This window comes from Balaenoptera musculus, chromosome 4 (genome assembly GCF_009873245.2).
Source record: "Balaenoptera musculus isolate JJ_BM4_2016_0621 chromosome 4, mBalMus1.pri.v3, whole genome shotgun sequence".
In the NCBI taxonomy this organism is placed as follows: domain Eukaryota; kingdom Metazoa; phylum Chordata; class Mammalia; order Artiodactyla; family Balaenopteridae; genus Balaenoptera; species Balaenoptera musculus.
In genome coordinates this window covers 27,024,496-27,047,078 of record NC_045788.1, presented here as the reverse complement: position 1 = coordinate 27,047,078, position 22,583 = coordinate 27,024,496, and the positions used below count along the sequence as shown (strand labels likewise).

The following is a 22,583-nucleotide window of genomic DNA, read 5'->3' as shown; positions in this document are numbered from 1 at the left end:
CACGGAAGGGCTTGTTGCAGTATTTTGCTGATGTCTGAAGATGCAGGCAAATGTTGGGAGGACAAAGCAACCACACTGAGCAAGGCACAAGAACCCAGGCACAAGGTAAGTATATTTAAAATAATGGTAGAAATAAAGAGATTTTCAAAATGGTAAAGCAGTTCTTGATGGGGTTTCTGAAGATTTTAAGTGTCTTCTTAATTCTCCCCGTCAATCTACTTGGTAGCTCCAATTCCCTTCCGTTCTCTCTTTCTCTCTCTCCTCCTCCTTCTCCTCCTCTCTCTCTCAGAGACACAAACATACACCCTGAAGGAGATCTAAATAAATAATTATTGATATGTCATATGTCTGTACAGTTTTCTGCTTGTAATGCTCTTCTTCTAGTAATATAGCTTGCAATGAGCCAGAACCTCTCAGAAGATTCCCACTACTTTTAGACTCTTTAAAGGAAAAATGCCATTATGAACTGTTAAAAGTTTACATTATGCATAAGAGGTCAGAAAAATGCCAGAAGACAAAGTACAGTAAAGACAGATTACTTCAAAGAACTCCATTCAGCTTAACTTCATCTTACCTGAAGAAAACGTACAAGGCAGAAAATTTGAAAAAGAACTTCTATGGACAATCTAAACTTTTGCTTCTGCCTTGGGCTTTACAATCTACTGATTATGGGGTACCCTTTGTCTCAGGGAGTCTGTGCGCAGGACTCTAAATTAGGAGTCTTTTTTTATGTCATCTTGGTGAGTGGGGACCCCTCTAGATATATTTGTTCCAGAACCAGCTTCTCTTAGTTTCAGACAGATTCTTCTCTGTATCTAGGATTCCTTTCCATTTTTTTTCTAGTCCTTTAAATCAATATCTTTTTAAGTAGGGAGAAAGAGAGAATGCAAGAAATCTATCCCTCATTATCAACCAAGAAGCATGATCCAGTATACTATTCTTTCATTATTTAAGAAATGATATCTTAATAGTTATTATTTTTCTGTTTCAAAGTAACAGAGGAAAGGAAAATTAGACATGTACGTGTGAAACAAAGAATTGCTCATTTGAATGATACATTACTGATTCTGATTAGCTTTGTTTTTCAGAGAGAGGATGAGTTGTATCATTTTATTTTCAGGAGGTGATAACTGACTCTTACTTTTAAAAAACAAAAGTATTGCATCTCTATGTTGTGGTCCTCCACTCGAGTGGAGGTCATATCATTACAGTCAGTAGGCTTCATAATGATATGCCCACAGTAAAAAGTTAATAAATAATTACTGAAAGAATGAATGAAGCATTGTATCAAAAGGGCAGGTCTGAATAAGATAGCAAAGAAATGCACTTTGATAAGAGGTTTGCAACATGTGGATAGATGGCTGCTGAAATAGGAGTTGTACTTTCCCAGGGAAGAAACATTCAAGTTCGCATTGAAAGATTGGATATCTTACATCCACAGTGTAGTTGCAAATCAAATAACGCTGGAAAAAAACATTTATACTAATGATATTTCTTCCCATGATTGCGTTAACTAATTAATTAATTAATACCCACCCTGAATTGTTTCACAATGACTTTTAGTATGGGAAATTATATATCCAGAGATAAGATTTATGCATAGAAATGCATGCCTTAAGTGCTGCACGTTTGCTAAAAGTGGATTCACATTTTAGCAGATCATACCATGAGCCTCACTGAATGAAAGGAGTTATTTTATCACTAAATTGCAGTCCATTACCATACCATTCCTCACCTGTAGCAGTTACTTGTATGATAAGCTGTTCGTAAAATTTGCTATTAATTATTCTTGCATGATATAGTATGATAGGAACAACTGAAAACATAAATACATGCAATCATGTTTACAGTTATCAGATTATAATGTAATTAAGACTTCTAGATGGTGCCTTCTCATAAATTAATACTTAGGAGTCCACTAGATATTCCCCACTACGGTGACCAAGCCAGTGTTGAAAGGGATATGTGGAAATGGGAACTCTTATCCCTTACTGTTGGGAATGTAAATTGGTACAAGACCATTGAAGATCAATTCAGTGATACCTAGTAAAGATGAAGATCTTCATATCCCAATAGCCGGCATTTTTATTTCTGGATATATATCCTCAAAAGGACTGCTATACATGTGCATAAGAACCATTGCCTTACATAATGGAAACAACTAAACATCTGTTAAAATGGCAATGAGCAAAAACTGTATTCATTATACTCATAAAATGTAATAACATGCAGTGGCTGAAAACAATGTAATGCTATGCATTATCATAAATTTTTAAAAACATAATTTTAAGTGACTAAAATGTGTTTGAGTTATACCTAAAATAATATTTATATAAATCAAGAAAAGCAAGTAATTCTCTCTCACTTCATGTATATGTATATTTAGTTATATATTTACATATATATGTTTATATATGTATGTATGTATGTATATAATTTCTAGGAACACATACTTTTATAGTAAAACCAGAGGCAGAATAACTATTAAGCTGATGAAACAGGCTAAAAGTCAGTTCATCCTAGTCCTCGGTCCTTGGTCCTGCCCCAGACCTGTAGGCTTACATCTTAATCCACTCCATACTCTTTCCTCAAAGGATGTCATCGGGAGCATATTGCTGATTTTGTTTCGTTTCATTGTATAACAGGTAGCACTTCTTTTGTCACTATATAGGCTTAAATAAATTGGCAGTCTCTCCCTTTGTACTGAGAGAAACTATTTTGGTGAGCCTTTTCAATCATGAAAATTTAAGTCAAACATCTAACAGCTAAATAATTAAATAATGGGGACGTTCTGAACAGTGATGTAACATTGAATGGATGAACCTTCCGAAATAGCTTTGACAGGTCCTGGGAAAAGGCCATGGGCAGGCGTGATTGTGTCAAGATTATGATGGAATTTTTTTTCATTTCCTTTTGGCTGAAACTGAAGATGGCGGATATAGAGTCTTTTCTTTCGGGGGGGACAAGGACAGGCAAGGCAGGACATCCTGAGTAGATGAGCACACCCAAACAGAGCAGCAGAGCTGAGGCTCACGAGAGAGAGACCGGTAGGGAGTTTCCTGGGAAGGGGCAGGCCCACTGACACTAGATTTCCTGATATTCATTTTCACGTCTCCTTTTGTGTACTGCAATCCCGCTATGTTATCATCGAGCCCTGGGTTATGTCTGTTGGACATGCCCAACTTGTACTGTCTATATTTCATGGAATCAAGGGAGCAGACTAAAATACTGTAGCCTGCTGGCAAAATAAAACTGAAGCTGCTTGAAAAAGCCCAGGGCTTCATAGCACAGGGCTAGGAGTATTCTGTGACCATCTGGAGTATTGAGAGTGGTCCCGGTTCTTCCATAGAGGCGGCAGGTGTTAGGGGAGTTGGAACGAGAGCACTGTGAAGGTGAATGGCAGCAGGAAAGCAGCAGGATGGGGGTTGAGGCCAACTTGTGGAGCAATGTCTCCTGTCTGCGGGAGCACTCAGTGACAGGACACTTGAACCTCTGGGAGGTCCCTTAAGGAGGGTTTGCAAGCCTCTCCTTGAGAAAGGCTGGGAAACCGAAAGGAATGGAGGGAAGGGGAGACCTCAGGTTGGTATCTGCTGGGTCTTTTTTAAAAAGAAAAAATGACGTTGGTGCTGTCTTTGGCAGGACAGAGGAAGAAAGTATAAAGGAAGAAATAGGCAGTACCTGCACATCATCAATTTAGATGGCCTGGAAAGTCTTTGTTGCAGGTCAAATGTTGAAAGATTCAGTGAGTCAAATGGCCATGTCCAAATGCATAGATGGTTGGCCTTATATAGGCCAAAACATATGTTTAATTCACTTAGGTTTTTATATTTTGTTTCAAAATTGGTGCTCTGTTGAAAGTCAAAATTAACTGGTCTGTTATGACCATAATTTAAAATACCACGTTTTTTTAATTAATTTTTATTTGAGTATGGTTGCTTTACATGTTGTGTTAGCCTCCACTGCATAACAAAATGCATCAGCCATACATACAGATATCCCCTCCCTTTTGGACTTCCCTCCCATTTAGGTTACCACAGTGCATTAGGTAGAGTTCTCTGTGCTCTACAGTATAAAATACCATGTTTGATAGTGCTAATAACAACTTAGTTTCTTTGGATCAAAGTTTTTCCAAATGCCTGTGGCAAACATTAAGAAATTTAGGAAACATATAATTTAATTCTAAAATACTAATCATACTTATACACATTTTCTGCAAAATGATAACTCAAATAATGGTAGCTCATTTTAACCTCGAACATTTCAAAACAACAACAAAAAGAAACATCTCTTTGCCAAATAAGAAGAACCCAAACTTTTGGCTGTCTACAGCCTGTGAGCTGACTTCATAATTTTTCATCACTATCCATGCCTTCTCAGGCCACTTAACTATTTTTAGAAGCAGACAGTGTTGCTGATAATGTAGTATATCCTACAAGTTCAACCTTTGCAAATCATGCCATCCAGGGCAACTGACTTGGTGAGCAAAATCTCCATAGTCATTTAGAAATATGAACTGTCTGGTCAAGTTTACAGTGCTTTTTTGTTTCCCCTCAGTGTGCAATGCAGTTAAATATTACCTGTATGTTTCATTTAACTTTATGAGATTATTGAAGGTTTCTATTTTCAAATTCCTGATTAATCAAATTCAACTAAAAATAAAAATAAATTTTCATTTATGTATGTAAATAGCAGGAAATAATCCTTTTCTTGTTTGTTACAGGGAGAGAGAGTGGAGAGAAATCCAGAGTAAACATAAAAATATTGCTGTTCAAACATTTTCAAAATTAAAAAAAATTATTTATAACTGTCAGAAACTTACATGTGATAGAATGTTTTATCACAGACTCTGGTACAGGAGATTTCTAGAAATTAGAAAAGTAGACTATTTCTAATGTAGTAGTGAGGGCAAAAATATATATTCCAAGAAGTAATTTTTAAACACTAAGTGGAAATAAGGCCCATAAAAATGAGTGTTGTATGTTGTATATTTTCCTTCCTGGTTTTTATTATTCTGAAATTGGTCCTTCAGCCACCAAGTGGGATGATGGTTTCTGAATAGTGTTTACTTTTGACGATAGCTTTGTCTCCCCCTGTTGTTCAAAATGATAAAATACAGCACTCTGGAAACAGCAAGGCTCTCCGTTCCTCCAGTATTTGTAAGCTGACAAGAGGTAGACAGATACCCTCTGAAGTTTTATGCCTGTTGTGTTTCTCTCTTTGCTGCAACAAGAGGAGCCTTTTCTTTTAACCTGCATGCCTTTGAAGAAGTGACTCAGCATATTCATGGCCTCTAAAGGTAAGAGTAAATATAGGCAGCTAATAAATTTTTCCTTATATTGTGACTGAAAATACACAGTTCTAAGGGTGTTACAATCGGTGAGATTGATACTTTAAAACCTGTCATTTAGTGCTTTTCAACGTTGGAATTTTTAACTTTGAACTCCAAGGAGCATGTTGCATTAAATTTTTTTTAAAAACCCTCTATCTGATAGAATGTAAAAGTTAAGATGCAAACAGTGTTTTCGTTATCAAATATAAACCTAGTGACTTGATGTGAAAAGCTGCAGAGTAAAATTTAGAATGGGAATATCTACTGCCAAACACAAAGACAAGTTAATATTCCCAGTTTAAAGGGATTTGTAGAAAACTTTTCACACATAAGTTAAAAAGTGTTAAAGTACAGTTCAATATTTTAAAATTTCCCATTTGTTGTTTAAAATATGTGATACAGCCATTTATTATAGAGAATTAAACATGTGTTTTCAGGAAATCCTAGTAAATTTAATGGACTAGAAGTAAACATTTCTGAACTATGAAGCAAGAATCTTTTAACATTTCTTTGATGGTAAATTATATCTAAAAAGCAAACAGAAACTAAGCAAGCAGATTAAAGACTTTGGGAGGGGGAACTGGTAAGTTTTCCTCAAATCTCTAAAACTGTAAATATCATTAGTGTTGTCTCACTCAAAGAACTTCTCAGAAGACAAGGGATGTGCTTGTTTTAGGTAATGGGTTGCAATCTCACAAAAAATACTTGTGAAATGATATAAAAATGAAATTATAATGTGTTTTCATTCCATTATCAGAAGAAACCATTAAACTCTAGGCTATAATGAAAGTGAAGAATTATGATTAGTATAATTGGTGGAAACCTTTTAACCTAATTACAAATAGGATAATAGAGTCCACAATTTAAAATACCCTAAATTAAATTAATGATCCATTCAGAGAAATGTGTATGCTTATTTGCTTCCTTTATCAAAATAGACTTTGGATGCTATTTAATTTGGAACAAAGGAAGTCATATTTTCACTTTTTGTCAACATGTAGCATACACCAGTCCCTGAGTATCACTGGGAAAGCTCAAATTGTAAAACATAGATGTGAAACATCAAAATTATGAATTTTAATACATGTGTACTTCATTTTTATATTTGAAGACAGACAAACAAAATCTTGGCAAGGTCTTTCTTTCATTTAAGACTGACACTAAGACTTAATCCAAAAACACTTCATCACTTTATCAAGTCAGAGTTACAGCAACAACTGCAGCCTGTAAGGTAAAGAGTTGCAGAGTACGTGAAATATTTATAAGCTAGTTATACATTTTTAAAAGAGTAGATAGAAATTCAAAGCCAGATAGAAATTCAAAGGAGTTCCTTCTTCGTTTGGTGGTCTGAGTCTCTGAAGAAACTTGTGACTAGAAAGCAATATTATGATCAAAATATGATTAATCTACCAAAAAAGCAGTGATGTTCACTAATGATAGGGGCTCAAGACTAAACTTAGAGGTAAAACTTACGGTAGAAAACTAACACTCTTGCTGCATCCCACTCAAAATATTTAACAGATGAAGTGGGTAAAACATCTGTGAGAGACCCTATACTACTTAAAAGAAGTGAAAAATGAAGTTTCCTTTTGAATTAGAAATCTGGTTTTAGGGGGCAAATTGGTTTATCATCATTATTTACCTAAAATATTTTTGTGGAGTTTTATTCAAATATATTTAAAGACATTATTTATAATGTCATGATATTTTCTGGCCCATGAAACTGTATGGGCAATTAGCATTTTCCCAGGGAATACAGGCTAATTAGACATTTCACACATTTTGTAGGGAGTTCAATCAGCACCACTAAATCAAAGGACAGTCTGGATACTGGACGCCATTAGAACTGAGGAAATATTTGTGTGGTCTGGAGTCCCCTGGTTTAGTATAAATAAACACAATTTAAGAACAGGTTGGTCTCAGACTTTAAGTTTGAGAAAAACAGGAGTTTCCGGGATGATCTAAACTGAACAGAAGCTTCAGTTTAAGTCTTCAAAGGCTGTGCTGCTCCAGTGTGAGCTGAAATCCCGGAAGAGCAAGCAAGTGATCTCAGAATGGTGATCCCAGCAGCCTCTGACTGAGCCTCTACTCCCCAGTAAAGACTTTGGACATGATCTGCTCTGGGCCCCAGTGCATTAACATCTCTTAATGCCATGAAATCTAAGGACCTAAAGACCTGGGTCCGAAATGTAGAGCCACTTGCCAGACACTCAAGAATCTACCGCGTTTTGTCGCAGCAAAATAGTTTACAAGAAAAAATTGGAGTAATTTGCTAGGCTTTTCAACAATAAAATTGGCAATGAGAGAGAATCTAATAGTCTTCTATCAGCTATTATTAGAAATTAATCCCTACACATTTTTTTTTAATTGAAGGATATAACATGTGTACAGTTAAGTGCATAAAGGCACCAAACTTAAACTCCATGATTTTAAAAATCAGGATGCAATTGTGTAACCACCACCAAGATCAAGATACAGAACATTTCTGGCACCTCATAAAGTTCCCTTTCTTGTCAATAGCCATATGCACCTCCACTCCCAAGATGAACCACTATTCTGAATTTTATCATTATAAACTAGTTTTCCCCAGATCACAATTTTGTCTCTGCTTCTCTGAAAGTCAATGACAACAGTGCTTTTGGCACTAATGCCAAAGAAAGGATGTTTGTTGCCTTCTATTATTTTCTAGTTGTTATTGCGGTAGTGGCCATTTGCTCCTCTCCCAGATTTGACATGGTGTTACCTAGTCTTCCTCTCAGTTTACTCAGTTAGTAGCTCTCGAGAAGGGCTAAGAGCAAGAAGAATTCTAAAGTCTATATCCTTTGTGTCTGCCCCAAATCTGAGAGAAGTTCAGGATGGGGGCCTTTGGGGAAGCAAAATGTTATAATATTATCAGTGTGGAGCTCTCTTTTCGTGGAACCAAATGACAAGCTTGCTTCCATTCAGTCCTACCCCTAAAGCGTGTCCAAATTCTAAATGTCACAGACCAGTATAATCTTAGAAATCCATATTGGTCTCTTCCCACAACCTTATTGTTAAATGAATAAATGAATCATTTGGCAATTAATGTCCGTCATTAACACCAAATGTACACACAACTTTAATGAACCAATTGTTACTACAAACAGTTTATGTCAGTGTCCAAAGGACCACTCTTTAGGTGCCTGTGTTCCTTCACCAGGTTTGTTTGGTTTTTTTTAATCCCTCTCATTTGCTCACCCAGGCTATGCTTGGGAAGCAATGAATGAAGAGGAATTTATAATCTCCAAAGGAAAATCAGTCCTTTCTTCAGATTTATTTTTTAGAGGTTTAAAAGATTCAGAAGAATACCTACCCCCCTCACACACACATATTACATGGACCTGGGTGTCAGTGCTGAAGAGAGACCATTCTAATCTACTGTGAATTATATAGCTGTCACTCCAATTTTAGTATATGTACAATGAGTGCTTATCCAAATCTTTGTGCATCTGTTATAAATTTCTTCCTCATATTAATCCAGAACCAGTTTCCTTGTCCTTCCCATTCATAGGTGTTTAAAATAGTCTAAATTACTTTTCTTCATAATGGCCTCTCTGATATTTGAAAACACCTGTCATGAACCTTGCTTGATCCATACCTACACTCAATCTAAAACAGCAAAGTGTAAATGAAATGAATGCACATGTGAGAACTCTGACAATTTGGCTTAATAAAGATGAGAAGTAAAAACACTGATAGTCTTTGAAAAAAATAATGGTATCTAATGAGGGAGATAGCCAAATGGCAGTCATGTGAGAAGAAAAGGGAAAAATAATAGTAGAAAGGGAATAAAGTATATTTTTAACAAAGAAGAATTTTGCATGCACCACTTACAGGTCTTATGCATAATATTAGGCTCCAGACTAAAGCAGTATAAATAGCAAATCTCTGAATTTCAATCTAAGAGATAATTGAAACAGTAACAATTTTACCTGGCAATAATATAGAAAACAGGTGATTAAAAAATCAAAGCCAAACATTTTAGAATTCTGTAATTCTTTTATCCTTTGTAATGTTGGGTGAGCTACAAAGAAATTCATAGTGTCAAAATTTTTTCGGATGTTTTTATACCAAACACTGAGAAATCAAAGCTAAATTAAATATTACACTGCCCTTAAGAAGCTCATAAAATTAGTTACAAATATTCCCATTAGTTCTCAAAGTATATATCGTCAGACCAGCAGCATTAGTTTACCTGGGAACTAGTTAGAAATGCAAAATTCTCAAGCTCCACACCCACTCCAACCACAGAATTAGAAAGTCTGGAGTGTGGCCCAGCAGTGGGTGTTTTAATAAGCCCCCCAACTGGTTCTGGCGCAAGCTAAAGTATAAGGACCCTGAATTAAATCTAGCCATAGCAGTATGATTGATAAAAAGAGAAAAAATATCCTTGGAAATTACGAGGCGCCTTCATAATATTTGAGGAAGGGAGAATATGCTTGAAAGTCATAATTATGATTTAAAACCTATGTCTAAGTTTATCCTTTTATGAGTAGAGAACATCTAGTTTCTTTTGCCATTGATTTTCTTTTTGTAGTGTATAATCTTTTAGCTCTTTGAATAGAAGTTTCACTTGCCTTCAAAAAATATATACTTTCTAAAATCATTTATTTTGCCCAAATTATCCAACTCTTCTCACAACTACCTCTGGTAGTCTTCCACAGTCCTTTATCTCTGGCTTCGGGGTCAAGTGGTGCTGACAGTGAGTAGGAAAAATGAAGGAAAGGGCACTGTAGTGAGAGGCTACTGTGGGAGATACTCTACCCTCTGAATTAAGAGGAAGCAAATATTATAAGACAAACTAAATAAAATGGCCTACATTTAAATATGGACTGGGATGGTCATTCTCTTGCAGATGCACAGAACCAAAGAAGCAGAAGTCTGCCTGGTTTTCTTCCGGAAGCTTCAGACCCAGATCACGGCCTTCACATCTCACCTTCCAATCCAGGGAACCAAGTGTGGCAGCGGGGTCCCCCTCCACCAGGGAGTCTCCCTCCTGGTCTAGAATATTTAAGCCAGGTGCTTTTGTCTCTCTATTTCTACTAAGTGCTTGCCCTTAAAATGAATATAAACTTGATTTCTTGCCTTTCAATCCAGGCTGAAGAATGTCAACAAGTAACTTACTGAAGTGAGAAAAGCATTATAAATCATGAAATTATAAAATCTGTCTTTTATTTATTTCTATTATTTGGGAAGAAACTTTTTTCTTTTATGGTCACTTCTAATTTCCTTATTTATTTGTCAGAGGAAGAAGACTAAACATTTTCGATTGAGCTGTTTAGCACATTTATCCTTTTACTGCTTATTGCTCAAGGTGTCAGCAAATTTAGCCTGGAGGAACTGTCTAATATGTCTAGTCACCTACAGCTATTTAATTAAGGACATTGAGTACCTGTCTTAATCAAGGCACGTAAATGGTATAAAACCTAGTCCCTCTCACCCAAACATTCTGCAACCTCATTGGCAAAGACAAAAAATGATGACAAAAAATGCAAGGCTGGGTACTAGAGCCAGATAAGCACACAATTTTAATGTGCACAGGTGTACAGAGAAGAGAAATGTTGCTAGAGGTCAAATTACTCAGGGAGAGACTTCTGCAGTGAGCTGAGAGTTCAACATCTTCAACTGAATCTCAAAAAGGTGGATGGAAATCCAAGAGAAAATCAGCCTATCAAGTTAGCATTGTCTTCTGATGCTCTTGCATTTCCAGGCCAATTTGCTTGAAAGATCATATTATCATTAGGTACAGCCATTGTTCTAGTCATTGGAGGGTCATCAATGATTCAAGCCTTATAATAAATCAATCAAGAAATATTATCATCTGAATTCCATGGCACATAAATAGCAATTGATATTTATGTATATTACTGTTGCTTTTGTATTTATCCTACAAAAGATTAGAAATACACTTACACTAATATTGAGATGTCAGCACATCTGCTGCAATTTCAGCTTGTTTGGCACTCTTTCAAACTATAAAGTCTATCTCCTTTATCAAAATCAAATCTCTGTGTTAATTCCCTTAAGGTGCAAGAGATTTCTGTTATGCCTGATAGGGTTTAAGCTGCACGCAGCATATATTCCTGGGAAAATGTTTATAATTGCAGATGCCTTCTCCAGAAACCCACTGGCAGACAAATGTACTTTAGAGACTGGAGAGCTCAGGGAGATATGTAAAAGAGCTGGAAAGGCTAACCTACCATCTTCCATCTGCAGGAAGGATCAGCTGTAATAGCTGACTAGAGTTGATTAACTGCTGCAAGCTGTTTGGGAATGTTGTCAGACAAGGTTTCGCCGAGTATAAAAGTGATATACCAGTGCCAGAGGGCTGAGGTTTGATGATCACATATGGTCATCACATATTCTTCTTCCATCCATGAATGATGACACACCCGAAGCCAGATGCTTGACATGAATACACTTTTTTCATATTTGATAGAGATATGAACCCATTGGCTGCAGTTTTAAAATGAAGTCAATTTTCCAAACATATACCTTTGGTAATCTTTTTCAGAAAACAAATATGCCACAAATTGGTGGATATTTTACTTCAAAGGGAAAGAAAATTTATAATCTTTATACTAAAAGAACACTAATTTGCTTTAAAGTGGTGCATATAGAAAAGGATGAATGCACATTTTGAAAGTTTAATACTACTAGTTTGTAAGAAACATATATACAAAGAATTTTGTGAGTTAACTTTTATCTAAAACCACAAGATTAAATAAAACTATGAACACTTGAAAATAGTACATGCTTCAATAAACAAACAGGAAAATATTCAATAAAAATCCTTCCGAGTTAAAACACTCAAATTAAAATTTTAAAAAATCATCTATTCTCCTTTAATCAAGACTATCCAATGACCACTACTGAAAATCATGTTTCCATTAATAATTTGAAAATAAATTCCCAAGCAGGGTGTGTGTGTGTGTCTGTGTGTGTATACATGCATATGTACATGCACATACTTATATGTCTAGACATGTATATATATACATATATGTTGTTCATGTAGGTTAAACTTAAGAATAAAACCAATACATTCTCTTTCCAGATGGATTAACATGTTCATAATAGTCAATAACATTTTATCCTATAAGCATCAAAGGATAACTGTTATAATTTAGTCACCTATAGCTAAGAGTAGTGAGTCAAAGTCTACAAGGACACATGTAAAGATCCCATTTATTTTGCTACATGTATTAAATGGAACCAGTGATACCTGTAAACCTGATAAATTATACATAAGAATTGATTCTTAGTTACATATCCAAGGCTGTAATTAGGTTTCCATTCTATACCTTTCATACCTCAGGAGTCCTTTACTTGCCCTGACACCCGAATACATGACACAATCTCTTTAGACTTTCCAACAATTCTTAGTTCATCAATTAATAGCAAAAGATGAAAAGGGCTCTTTTGGACCATGGTTTATAAGTGGCCTGGGGCGATTTAAAGGAAACTACAGGAACAACCAAAACCAAGACCCTCAAATCCAGGAGGTTTACCCACAGAGGTAGATTAAGTCAAATGTGATTACAGAGGATGGGTGAGTATAAGAGTAAATAGGGAGGAAAGGTACTCAGAAGTCCCATAGCATCACTTAAGAATGGTTTCTCCCAGTTCCTAAGATTAGTTTAGTGATGTGGTACAGCAGGGTAAAGAACACGTCAAAATCAGCGGCATTACTGCCTGGGTTCAAATCCCGTCTAACCACTTATTGATACATGCTCTGTGATCTTGAGCAAACTACTTTCTCTCTCTGGGGTTGTTTCCTCACATGGAAAATGTAATGATATCTAGCTCTCTGATGTGTGTGAGGACTAAATCAGACACTATGTCAAAATATCTGGTACAATGACTACCTCATGGTAGTCATTAAATAAACAACTGCTATTATTAGGTATTAGAGAGGTACAACTTCCCTTTTCAATTAATAGTCTCTAAATTTCAAGGCTGAAAACTTGATCCATGTCACAAATAGTCAAAGCTCCTAAACTCAAACTTAACTTCTGCCCCCATACTCCTTCTCTATCTCTAAGCTACTCCTACATAGAACCACTGCTAAATAATCATGCATGTCCTTTTGAAGCTTACCCCTTCTCTTTCTTCAACCCTCCATTTTCCTCAAAAGAGAAGAGAACTAACAACACTACACAACAAAGACCGATTCAAATTTTTTTAAAAAACTTTGTCAGAGTTGTTAAAATATGTTTTAGAATATCTTAAATCATAAATTTTGGAAAAAATATTTTTGTGAATCTTAAAAAGGAGGTCACATGCACTTTTATCAATAATAAAACTTAAATAGAAGAAATGATATTAGTTTTTATCTCCACCACAGGATATACAAGGAGAGTGAAGGAAATAAGGTAACGTCATATTTTCTGCGTTTGTGATGCCCAATCAATTCCAACTGTTAGTATTGATTACTTTCATTTAAAAGTTATCAGTGAGTTTATTAATGTGAAGGGAGAATAAAGTGAAGAAAATTTTAAGGCAAGATAGAAAATGAAGCATTCAAAAAGGTAATAATCAGCATTGCATTCAGTGTTCATGATTTTACCTTAGTGACTCTTCAAGTATTGAATATCAAAATGAAAACATACACAAATAAAATTCACTCTTAAGAACATACTTTAAATATTTCCTTTAAAAAGCAGTTTGTACTGTATTCTGTTTAATAAGTCACTTCTCAACTGTGGCTACTTTATCTCTGTAAATTAACTTCATTTCTAATTACATAGGCAAGTTTTAATGTGTCATGCATTTAGTGGCTTAACTCTTTTCTGCTTAAATTGGTACTTTGTTGGCATCAGCAGGATTTCTGGGGGTTTTTTTCCCTAGTCCAAAGGAAGATGTGAATGAGAAAATTTTAAAGAATAGCTTTTTTCAGCTTTAACAAAGACGTTTCATCACTGTGAGGAATGAGTTACTGCATGACAGAGTGAAAGTAGAGTTATAGGGCTGAGAGGAGAGACCGTGCATGCAGGTCATTACTGTTTTGTTTCATTTTGGTTCATTTCTTTCAAAAAGAGAGAGAAAGAGAAAGAGAGAGAGAGAGAGAGAGAGTTTTAAAACCTTATAGGCATTCTTATTCAGATGGTTTAAAAATATTCTCAAAGGTATTGTTTCCAAGAGCTACAGTTTTATCTGATTACCACAGGAAAAAAACACAGAGTTAATCACAGTTGCTAATGTTATTCTGGGCAATTCTGCCCTTGAAATTTTCAGGGTTCTTGTAATTTTTAAATTTTACTTGAATAAAAACCATGTTATCTTCTTTTTCATTATAAAATGTGAGCTGTTTTCAGCCATTTCCCTCACAGAGAACACGAAAATCACCTAATTTCTTGTAGTCTAGTAAACAGGTTAATAGTAATAGCTGCAAAGGTTTTCAAAGACCTGTGATGTAATACTTTTTATTTCCTTTATGTCGTCTTTTAACAGTTAGACCTGATAATTATACACCAGCAGGTGGAGCTTCTTGGAAGTAAGTATATTATATTCTGTAATTATTAAAACTGTTGAAATGTTTTAAGTTTCAGAAGTTTCTTTACATCTAAATATTTTATAAATGATAAAGCTAAATGTTTAAGATAGATTAAAAAGAGCACTAGGCCTATTTTTTAAAATAAATATTGAAAGTAAAATTATTAGTCTGATATAGATAAACATAAAAGCATAAAACTCCCCAAGTCTTTGATGATACTGTCATTGGGAATCTAATATTATTTTTAATCTTAAAGTAATAAAAACTATTTGTTCATTTCCATGGCTGCTAATAGTTTAAATTTTCTTAATGCTCTAATTTCAGACATGGAAATCAAGGTTGAGACTAAATAACAAAAAATCATCAAAACAAAATATGTTTTATCATAGTGTCAGTGATTCATCAAATAGGCAAATCATTTAACAATACACAAATTTACAATGATGACTAACTGAATTCAAATTAATCAAGGATTTTTGTCCTTAACTAAGATATGTCAAAATTATAATAGATAGCATGCAGCTGTAGATATAATACCAGATAGAGATTTTAGACAAAATCATTACTATCAGTGTGAGTTGTCCCAGTAAATTTCATAACAGTGATAGAATTATTATCTGAGTATTTGATTCTTCTTTACAGCATTGCTTCCCTAGTTGAAAAGTGGTAATACATGCGTCCAAGTAGGTCATATATCTGTAATCAAAATTTAGTAATTGCACAGTTTTGTTCTCAGAGTTTACTTTGATTGCTATGGCTAAATCCTCAAAATTTCGAGCACGGAAGTAGATTTGTCTGAATAAGATACCATATACTTAATAACTGATCAGACACTCTGTTTTCTTTTAATAACACAACCATTTTTACTCATATAAAGTTTTGATAGTAAGCAATAAGCATGATTTTGATAATTTTTTTTTTTTTTGCTCCATTAGTGATACTTGGCACTGAGACCTCCAACAAATATGAGATTAAAAACAGCTTGGGACAAAGAATTTACTTTGCAGTGGAGGAAAGCATCTGCTTCAATCGTACTTTCTGTTCCACACTGAGATCTTGCACTCTGAAGATCACCGATAACTCAGGTCGAGAGGTGATTACAGTCAACAGGCCCTTGAGGTGTAACAGCTGCTGGTGCCCTTGCTACCTACAAGAGGTTAGTCTTTGGCTCTGGGTGTGCTTGTATTTTTCCATGTTTGGAAAAATCAGCAATTATTTCTTAAATAAATGGCATTCATCTGCAGATATGGGGCAATTAACCTTTCAATTGGTTGAATTAGAATGTTGCTCCTTTAGGATCCAAACAGCTTGAGGATTTGGTGATTCACTAAATTTCTTTTCCTTTCCAACCAAAAACTATAGTGGCTTCCGTGATGTTAATTGGTAAAGACAGCTCATGCATCATGTAAACGAGACACATCCTCCTGAATCTCTGTATTAGCCACGTAATTGTAATAGCTATAAGTTCCACCATTAAGCAAATCTACCCTTTTTCTTCTCTTATTGGTGCAAAGTTCAGGGAGTGCTGAGTGATACTAAACTCTTCTAAAGTATTCTCTTGGGTAGGTATTATTTTTAGTACAGAATCTCAGGTTCCAATCACCCATTTATGACAAACTTCAAGGTTTAGCAAAGACTATGTTATTGTTCTAGAGGGAACCATCTGATTGTTATATGTTTAATATATAATAGATTTTCATCACTATTTGATAGATCTATAGTAATAACTTTCATTGACATGATGCAGCTAAGTTGGTATGGAAAATATACTTACTTTGATGTTTTTGATATCATGACACCTCTATAAGTTGGAATAGATTTTACTCTCTACACTTTGCAATTGAGGAAACTGGGGCTTAGAGAGTGGAGGTGCCTTACCTATGATCACACATCTAGAAGATACAATAAATGGGACTTGATCCAGGTGTCTTTATTCAAGCCCAAGCTTCTCTATTGAGGACCTATGTATAAATAGTCTACTTAGCACAAAGGGAAATAAATAGTAACATGGAACTCTCCTTAATTAGAGAAGTTTCTCACAATATATATTGAAGCTAATTCTCCATGTATAGGCAATTACCTGGCTAAGTGATAGGATTGCTAAGGTACTCATATACGGAGCCCAAGAATTTTTATACTTCTACTGGGGATATTCAAGATCTAACATGCACCAAGATGCTAAACTTAGTATAATCCAGAATATATGCCCATCTGAAAATTTCTGATAATTGATGTTTTATTTCAAAGTAGCCCCATGTCATATAACTTAACCATAAGATGCATCCTAATACTGATTAATATGTTTTTTAATTTGGTTAAAATCACATCAGTTACTTTAAAAGTTGTCCTAGAACAAATCTATATAATTCTAAGAAGACTTGTTGAAACCACCTTTGTCCATCTGAAAACACTACAGATATGCACATAAGACTATGAACTTAACAAATAAGGAAAGACAAAAGGAGATCAGATGATGAGCGCTGGTTTGATTTAAAAGCAAACAATGTTCATCATTTTCACCCACTTCCAGCTTATTTTACAAAGTATTTGATTTGGCTACATAAATATGTTGAAATACAATATTATGGACAATAAAGAAATTAGGGGAATAAAGGATGATGGAGTAAAATACTAAAGTCAGCCCTGAAAATGCAAGTGCAAGTCTTTAACACTTTGGACAAAATGAAACAGAAATCAAATTGGTGTGTAACAACTGTAACTCTGCAAGAAGCATTTGTTTTTAACTGAGCACAGAGAAGCTAGAAGTTGACAATCCAAAGAGAAAAAAGTTCATAATAATCAGTAAGTGAGACTTAAAAATAGATGTGTGTTGTGGCCACAACTGAGAGGGGATAAATATGAAATACCTCATAGGAAACATCTTCAATGCTTGACCAGTTATTGTACTTGGAACAAAATGGCAAAGAAGCCAGTGTCCCAGGGTCAGAAAACAGCTTTGGGATAGGTTCTCCTTAGGGAAGGAAGATCAAAGACTTGGACGTTTAGCGCATAATGCAGAACACATATCTATACAGTGAATTTCTTTGTTTCTATAAATTATAAAAAAAAAAACAGTATAACATAGAAGCAGATATTTAGAATCTTTTATATACTGTTTAGAAGTAAGCTGATATTATAGTAAAATTAAAATACAATAACCTTAGGAAATCTTATTTTATTATCTCTTCTTACAGTTAGAAATCCAAGCCCCTCCTGGTACTATAGTTGGTTATGTTGCACAGAAGTGGGACCCCCTTCTGCCTAAATTCACAATCCAAAACGCAAACAAAGAAGATATTTTGAAAATTGTTGGTCCTTGTGCAACATGTGGCTGTTTTGGCGATGTGGATTTTGAGGTATGATTGACAAAATGAAGGACCGTTTCACTTAGGTCCTGATTTTTTGCAACATAATTCAATTTTTAAAATGTTCAAATCATGAAATATCTCTGAAATAAATTTAGAAAATTATATATTTGTGAAATAATGTAACAAGTAATATTGTACATGCCAATAATAACTCATAATTCCAGAGATACTAAGTTCAAGAATTTTTTTAAAACATACTACAAAAACTTGATTTATGTGGAATATAGCGCCTATGGTATAAAGCAAATATATTTAGTTCAGAATCACCAAAATTACATCTTCTTTCCTATATCCCTGGTGGTAACATATCCAGTTCTGATCTCAAGAGCACACTCCATTAAAATACTATTAATTTAAAAGCTATGTTCATAAGACTTGCTAATTCATTTTGTAAAACAATCTATTCTCATATAAACATATTTGTGTAAATTGAATGTTAAAAAACAGTAATTACTTGCAAATTCAATGTGTAAGAATATGAACTATCTTAACAGATTTTCCTAGAGGATATAGTCTAATTTAAAGTATGTATTTCTTTTTCATTTATTCACTCCATTCATTCATGTATATCCCACATAGGACATTAAGGTTGCAGGATTTCAGGGAACACTATTCACCTAGAATACAATGTACATTTTGCAAAATGAGCTGTCATAACTCCAGCCTGTGCCAAAAAGACTTGGTATAACTTTCCTAAGAGTAAAGGATAAAAATATGCCTTATGATTGAGGAGAACTTAAGAGTTTTATTATTCATGGTATAGACATGGCCTAAGTAACTTTCTCTATTTTCTATCCTCTACTCCCATACAGAAAGTGAAAGTTTATACTGAATCACTTTCAGCCTTTGAATGAGAAACAGGGCAAGCAAATGAATAGTGGATAAAGTTTAACTGTAGATTCCTTCTAGCTGAAAAGAACTATAGACTTTTGATGTCAAATTAGTCTGAATTTCCTGTGTGGTACATTAGCCCAGAGGATTTTTCAAATGAAAAATAGGACTTAGGGTTAGTTATAAAGGAATGACCTAGTAAATATCTGAGTATAATATAAAAATGAAATTGAGCAATGACTGATAATATTTAAACATATTAGTAATTATAAAATCTTAGCAATAAAAATTAAAAAGTTATAAATTGTTCTTAGAAATTTTTTTTTTTCTAAAAAATTTCTTCTAAAATATTTCACAAACATATTTTTTTTCTTTTTTGATGAAGAATTCAGATTTAAAATCTGTACTTCAGGTAAAGGAATCATGGTTAGACCATATAATTGAGACTATGTACCTGCTGCCATCTTGTGGTAGCCTGGCCTCAATTATTTGAGGCTATTAAATTCTCAATCTGCATACAAAAACAAAAACAAAAAAAATAAATAATGGAATTACAATGGATTAAAAAATGTCAGAAAAGCAAAATTCCTGAAGAGTAAACTAGAAAATCTACAAACCTATGCTTATATAAAGGAATGAGTACCATCGAATTGTCATTTAAAGACGATGAATAAAATAATTCCTATCTCTCATGAAGTAAATATATGAAGAAATGTAAAACCATCTGTATCACCTTCAAATTTACAACTTCTTATTTTTTTTTCAAAGGTGAAGACCATTAACGAAAAGCTTACAATTGGGAAGATTTCAAAGTACTGGTCAGGATTCGTAAACGATGTCTTCACCAATGCTGACAACTTTGGAATTCACGTTCCTGCAGATCTAGATGTGACAGTCAAAGCAACCATGATTGGTGCTTGTTTTCTCTTTGTAAGTGCAGTCTTAAAGAGTAAAGGTGATTTATTTCTTTCCTTTTCCCTTGTTGATTATTATAGAGCCAATCCCATTTTACACAGCATTTACCTTAAAGAGTAAGTTTAAACATAGAAGGTTAGTTTGGGGCCAACATTCTTCAGAAGTCAGAATGTACGAGCCTGCATTTCTATTAGGCAGGCCTCCTCCAGTGGCCCTCATACCCCCTCTTCCTCGAGGATTAATACCCCGTCCACATCCTACTCAGCATTTCTCGAAACCTGAGTTATCCTTCTCTTTCAACTTTAATTTAGACTTTTGGCTTATTTTCACTTTCACTGAAAAATATTTAAACTTAAATATCATATTATTTATCCTGTGTAAAGTTCAAGACTGCTTAATAGCTTACCAAGGAGTTAGGTGATATATTTTCAGAATGTGAAAATTACTGTTTTCTTGCCCTTCCAATATGTACATAGATACATGAGTAGACAGAGATGAGTTAAGATGTATCAGTTTCTATTATTACAAAGATATGATGTTATTGTCCTTTCTTCTCAACTTCCAATTTCATTAAAAAACATTTTCTTCTAGATTGGTGATAGGAGAACAGAAGTCAAGTAATACCAGTGCCAAAGGTATTGGCCTTTGGGCTGGTTTTCCTGACTTTCCTTCTAATATCTCCCTCATTGCTTACCATCTTCAGTGCATTCACAAAAGCTCATGGAATTTTAAAATAAACCTACATTCTTCCTCTCATATTTTGTTATTCTTCAGGGTTTTAGGATCCTAATCTTATGGTGATATTAATTTGTGCTGCTGTGGGGAAAAATGTGGTCCTATTTACTTAGTCTCTTCTAGCGACACTTGGGAATTATAGTAACTAAAAATAATTCCCTGGTGACATCACTGATGGATACTTAGAGTTTAATTAAAAATATATATTAGGGGACTTCCCTCGTGGCACAGTGATTAAGAATCCACCTGCCAATGCAGGGGACATGGGTTCGATCTCTGGTCTGGGAAGATCCCACATGCCGCGAAACAAGTAAGCCGGTGCACCACTGCTACTGAGCCTGCGCTCTAGATCCCACGAGCCACAACTACTGATCCCCTGCGTGAGCCACAAACATTGAAGCCCGGGCACCTAGAGCCCATGCTCCGCAACAAAGAGTAGACCCTGCTTACTGCAACTAGAGAAAAGCCCGCGCACAGCAATGAAGACCCAACGCAGCCAAAAAAAAAAAAAAAAAAAAAAAAATATATATATATATATATGTATATATTAGGATTTTTTTCTCCAGCAGCTTTAGAGAAACTATTTTAACTTATTCATTCCCTATCATTGGTAGAGGTAGAATTAATACGTAGAGAGCTAGGTTTCTATACTTACTAAGTCATCACTTACCCTCAATTCCCATTTTCATCTACAGATCTAACCAAGTCCAGTCAATCTGGCCTGTCACCTAATACTTTTTCAATTTCCCACTCTCCTTACCTGTTGGGTAAGGCTTTTAATTTGCCACTTCCTGCTCACCCCTTCTATTTTTTGACGATTTCTGCATTTCAACACCAAACTTGCCAGCGATCATGTGCGTGCATGCACATAAAGGCGCGCGCACGTGCACACATACACACACCCTTTTCTCAAAACCTTAATTTGGCTTTTCTGTTTAAGCCCCTTACTTAATATTTATATTAAAAATAGATTATCTTTAATCTGCCCTACTGACCTATTTTATGTAACAAGCTGATGGCAAAAATGCACTGTCAACAATTCCCTATGCCTATAAACTGAAGAAGTACTGATCTAGATAACATCCGAATAATCTGAAAGGATAACTTTTTAACTCCAGTGTCTGAGGGAGAAACACACTCACTGAGACTATCAGACAGCTCCTACCCATTGCTTTTCCTTTCCTTTGTACCATAATATCATAAAATATTTGCACTTCTTTGGACAATATAGCTTTTAAGATAATTTGTCACCAAGAATTGTCTTTATTGCCGTCTCCATTTTATTACCTTGTGGTGAGAGATCTTTAGAAAGCTGTTGGTGTGAGGATATTCCCCGATCCAAACAGCAAAATTCACAAGTGTAATCTTATTATTGGTCTTTTCTTGTTTGAGGCTACCACTACACAACACACAGCTCTGACCCCTCCCCGCCAAAGTTCCCTCCGGTATACTTCCTCAGATGACTGCTGAGTTACTGACCACAAAGTCCATTATGATATGCCTACCTCTTGTTTAAAGGTCAGAGTCTATTACAACTTCCCACGCTGACCCAGACTGCCCTACAATCTAATTCTAAAAAGTCTTGATCACCCCAAATTTGACTGGTGATACCATGCTGATTCAGATAAGGTTTCCAAGTTACTTGTACTCTGCAAATTTATCTAAGTGTCATGAAGTGAAAAACTTTGATTTCTCTCCTACTGATAAATCACATGTTCCTGGAGCACCACTGGGAAACATAATTGCTTTATGTAATCAAAGCTTACATGTGAGACTCTTGTTGCCTTTTGTAAATTCACTCATATTCCATTTATTTATTTGTAGGATTTTATGTTCTTTGAACATTCGCTTGCTGGATTATAACAAGCAAGATGACAAAAACAATAAA

The 22,583-nt window shown here is 34.9% G+C and overlaps 1 protein-coding gene across 1 annotated transcript; it reads left to right on the top strand.

Moving 5' to 3' along the window:
- Positions 1-6: 6 nt before the first annotated feature.
- On the top strand, positions 7-22,583 carry PLSCR5 (phospholipid scramblase family member 5). The gene is made up of 8 exons (XM_036851059.1): positions 7-105; positions 5,231-5,296; positions 10,206-10,369; positions 14,804-14,846; positions 15,782-16,002; positions 18,041-18,202; positions 19,814-19,975; positions 22,520-22,583. The coding sequence occupies exons 2-8, from the start codon at positions 5,284-5,286 to the stop codon at positions 22,556-22,558; spliced, it is 804 nt and encodes a 267-aa protein (XP_036706954.1). The 5' UTR covers positions 7-105; positions 5,231-5,283; the 3' UTR covers positions 22,559-22,583.

Coding starts and splice junctions, on each gene's coding strand:
- PLSCR5 (XM_036851059.1), top strand. Junction 14,847..15,781: donor GCAGGTGGAGCTTCTTGGAA/GTAAGTATATTA, acceptor TTGCTCCATTAG/TGATACTTGGCACTGAGACC. Junction 16,003..18,040: donor GCCCTTGCTACCTACAAGAG/GTTAGTCTTTGG, acceptor CTCTTCTTACAG/TTAGAAATCCAAGCCCCTCC.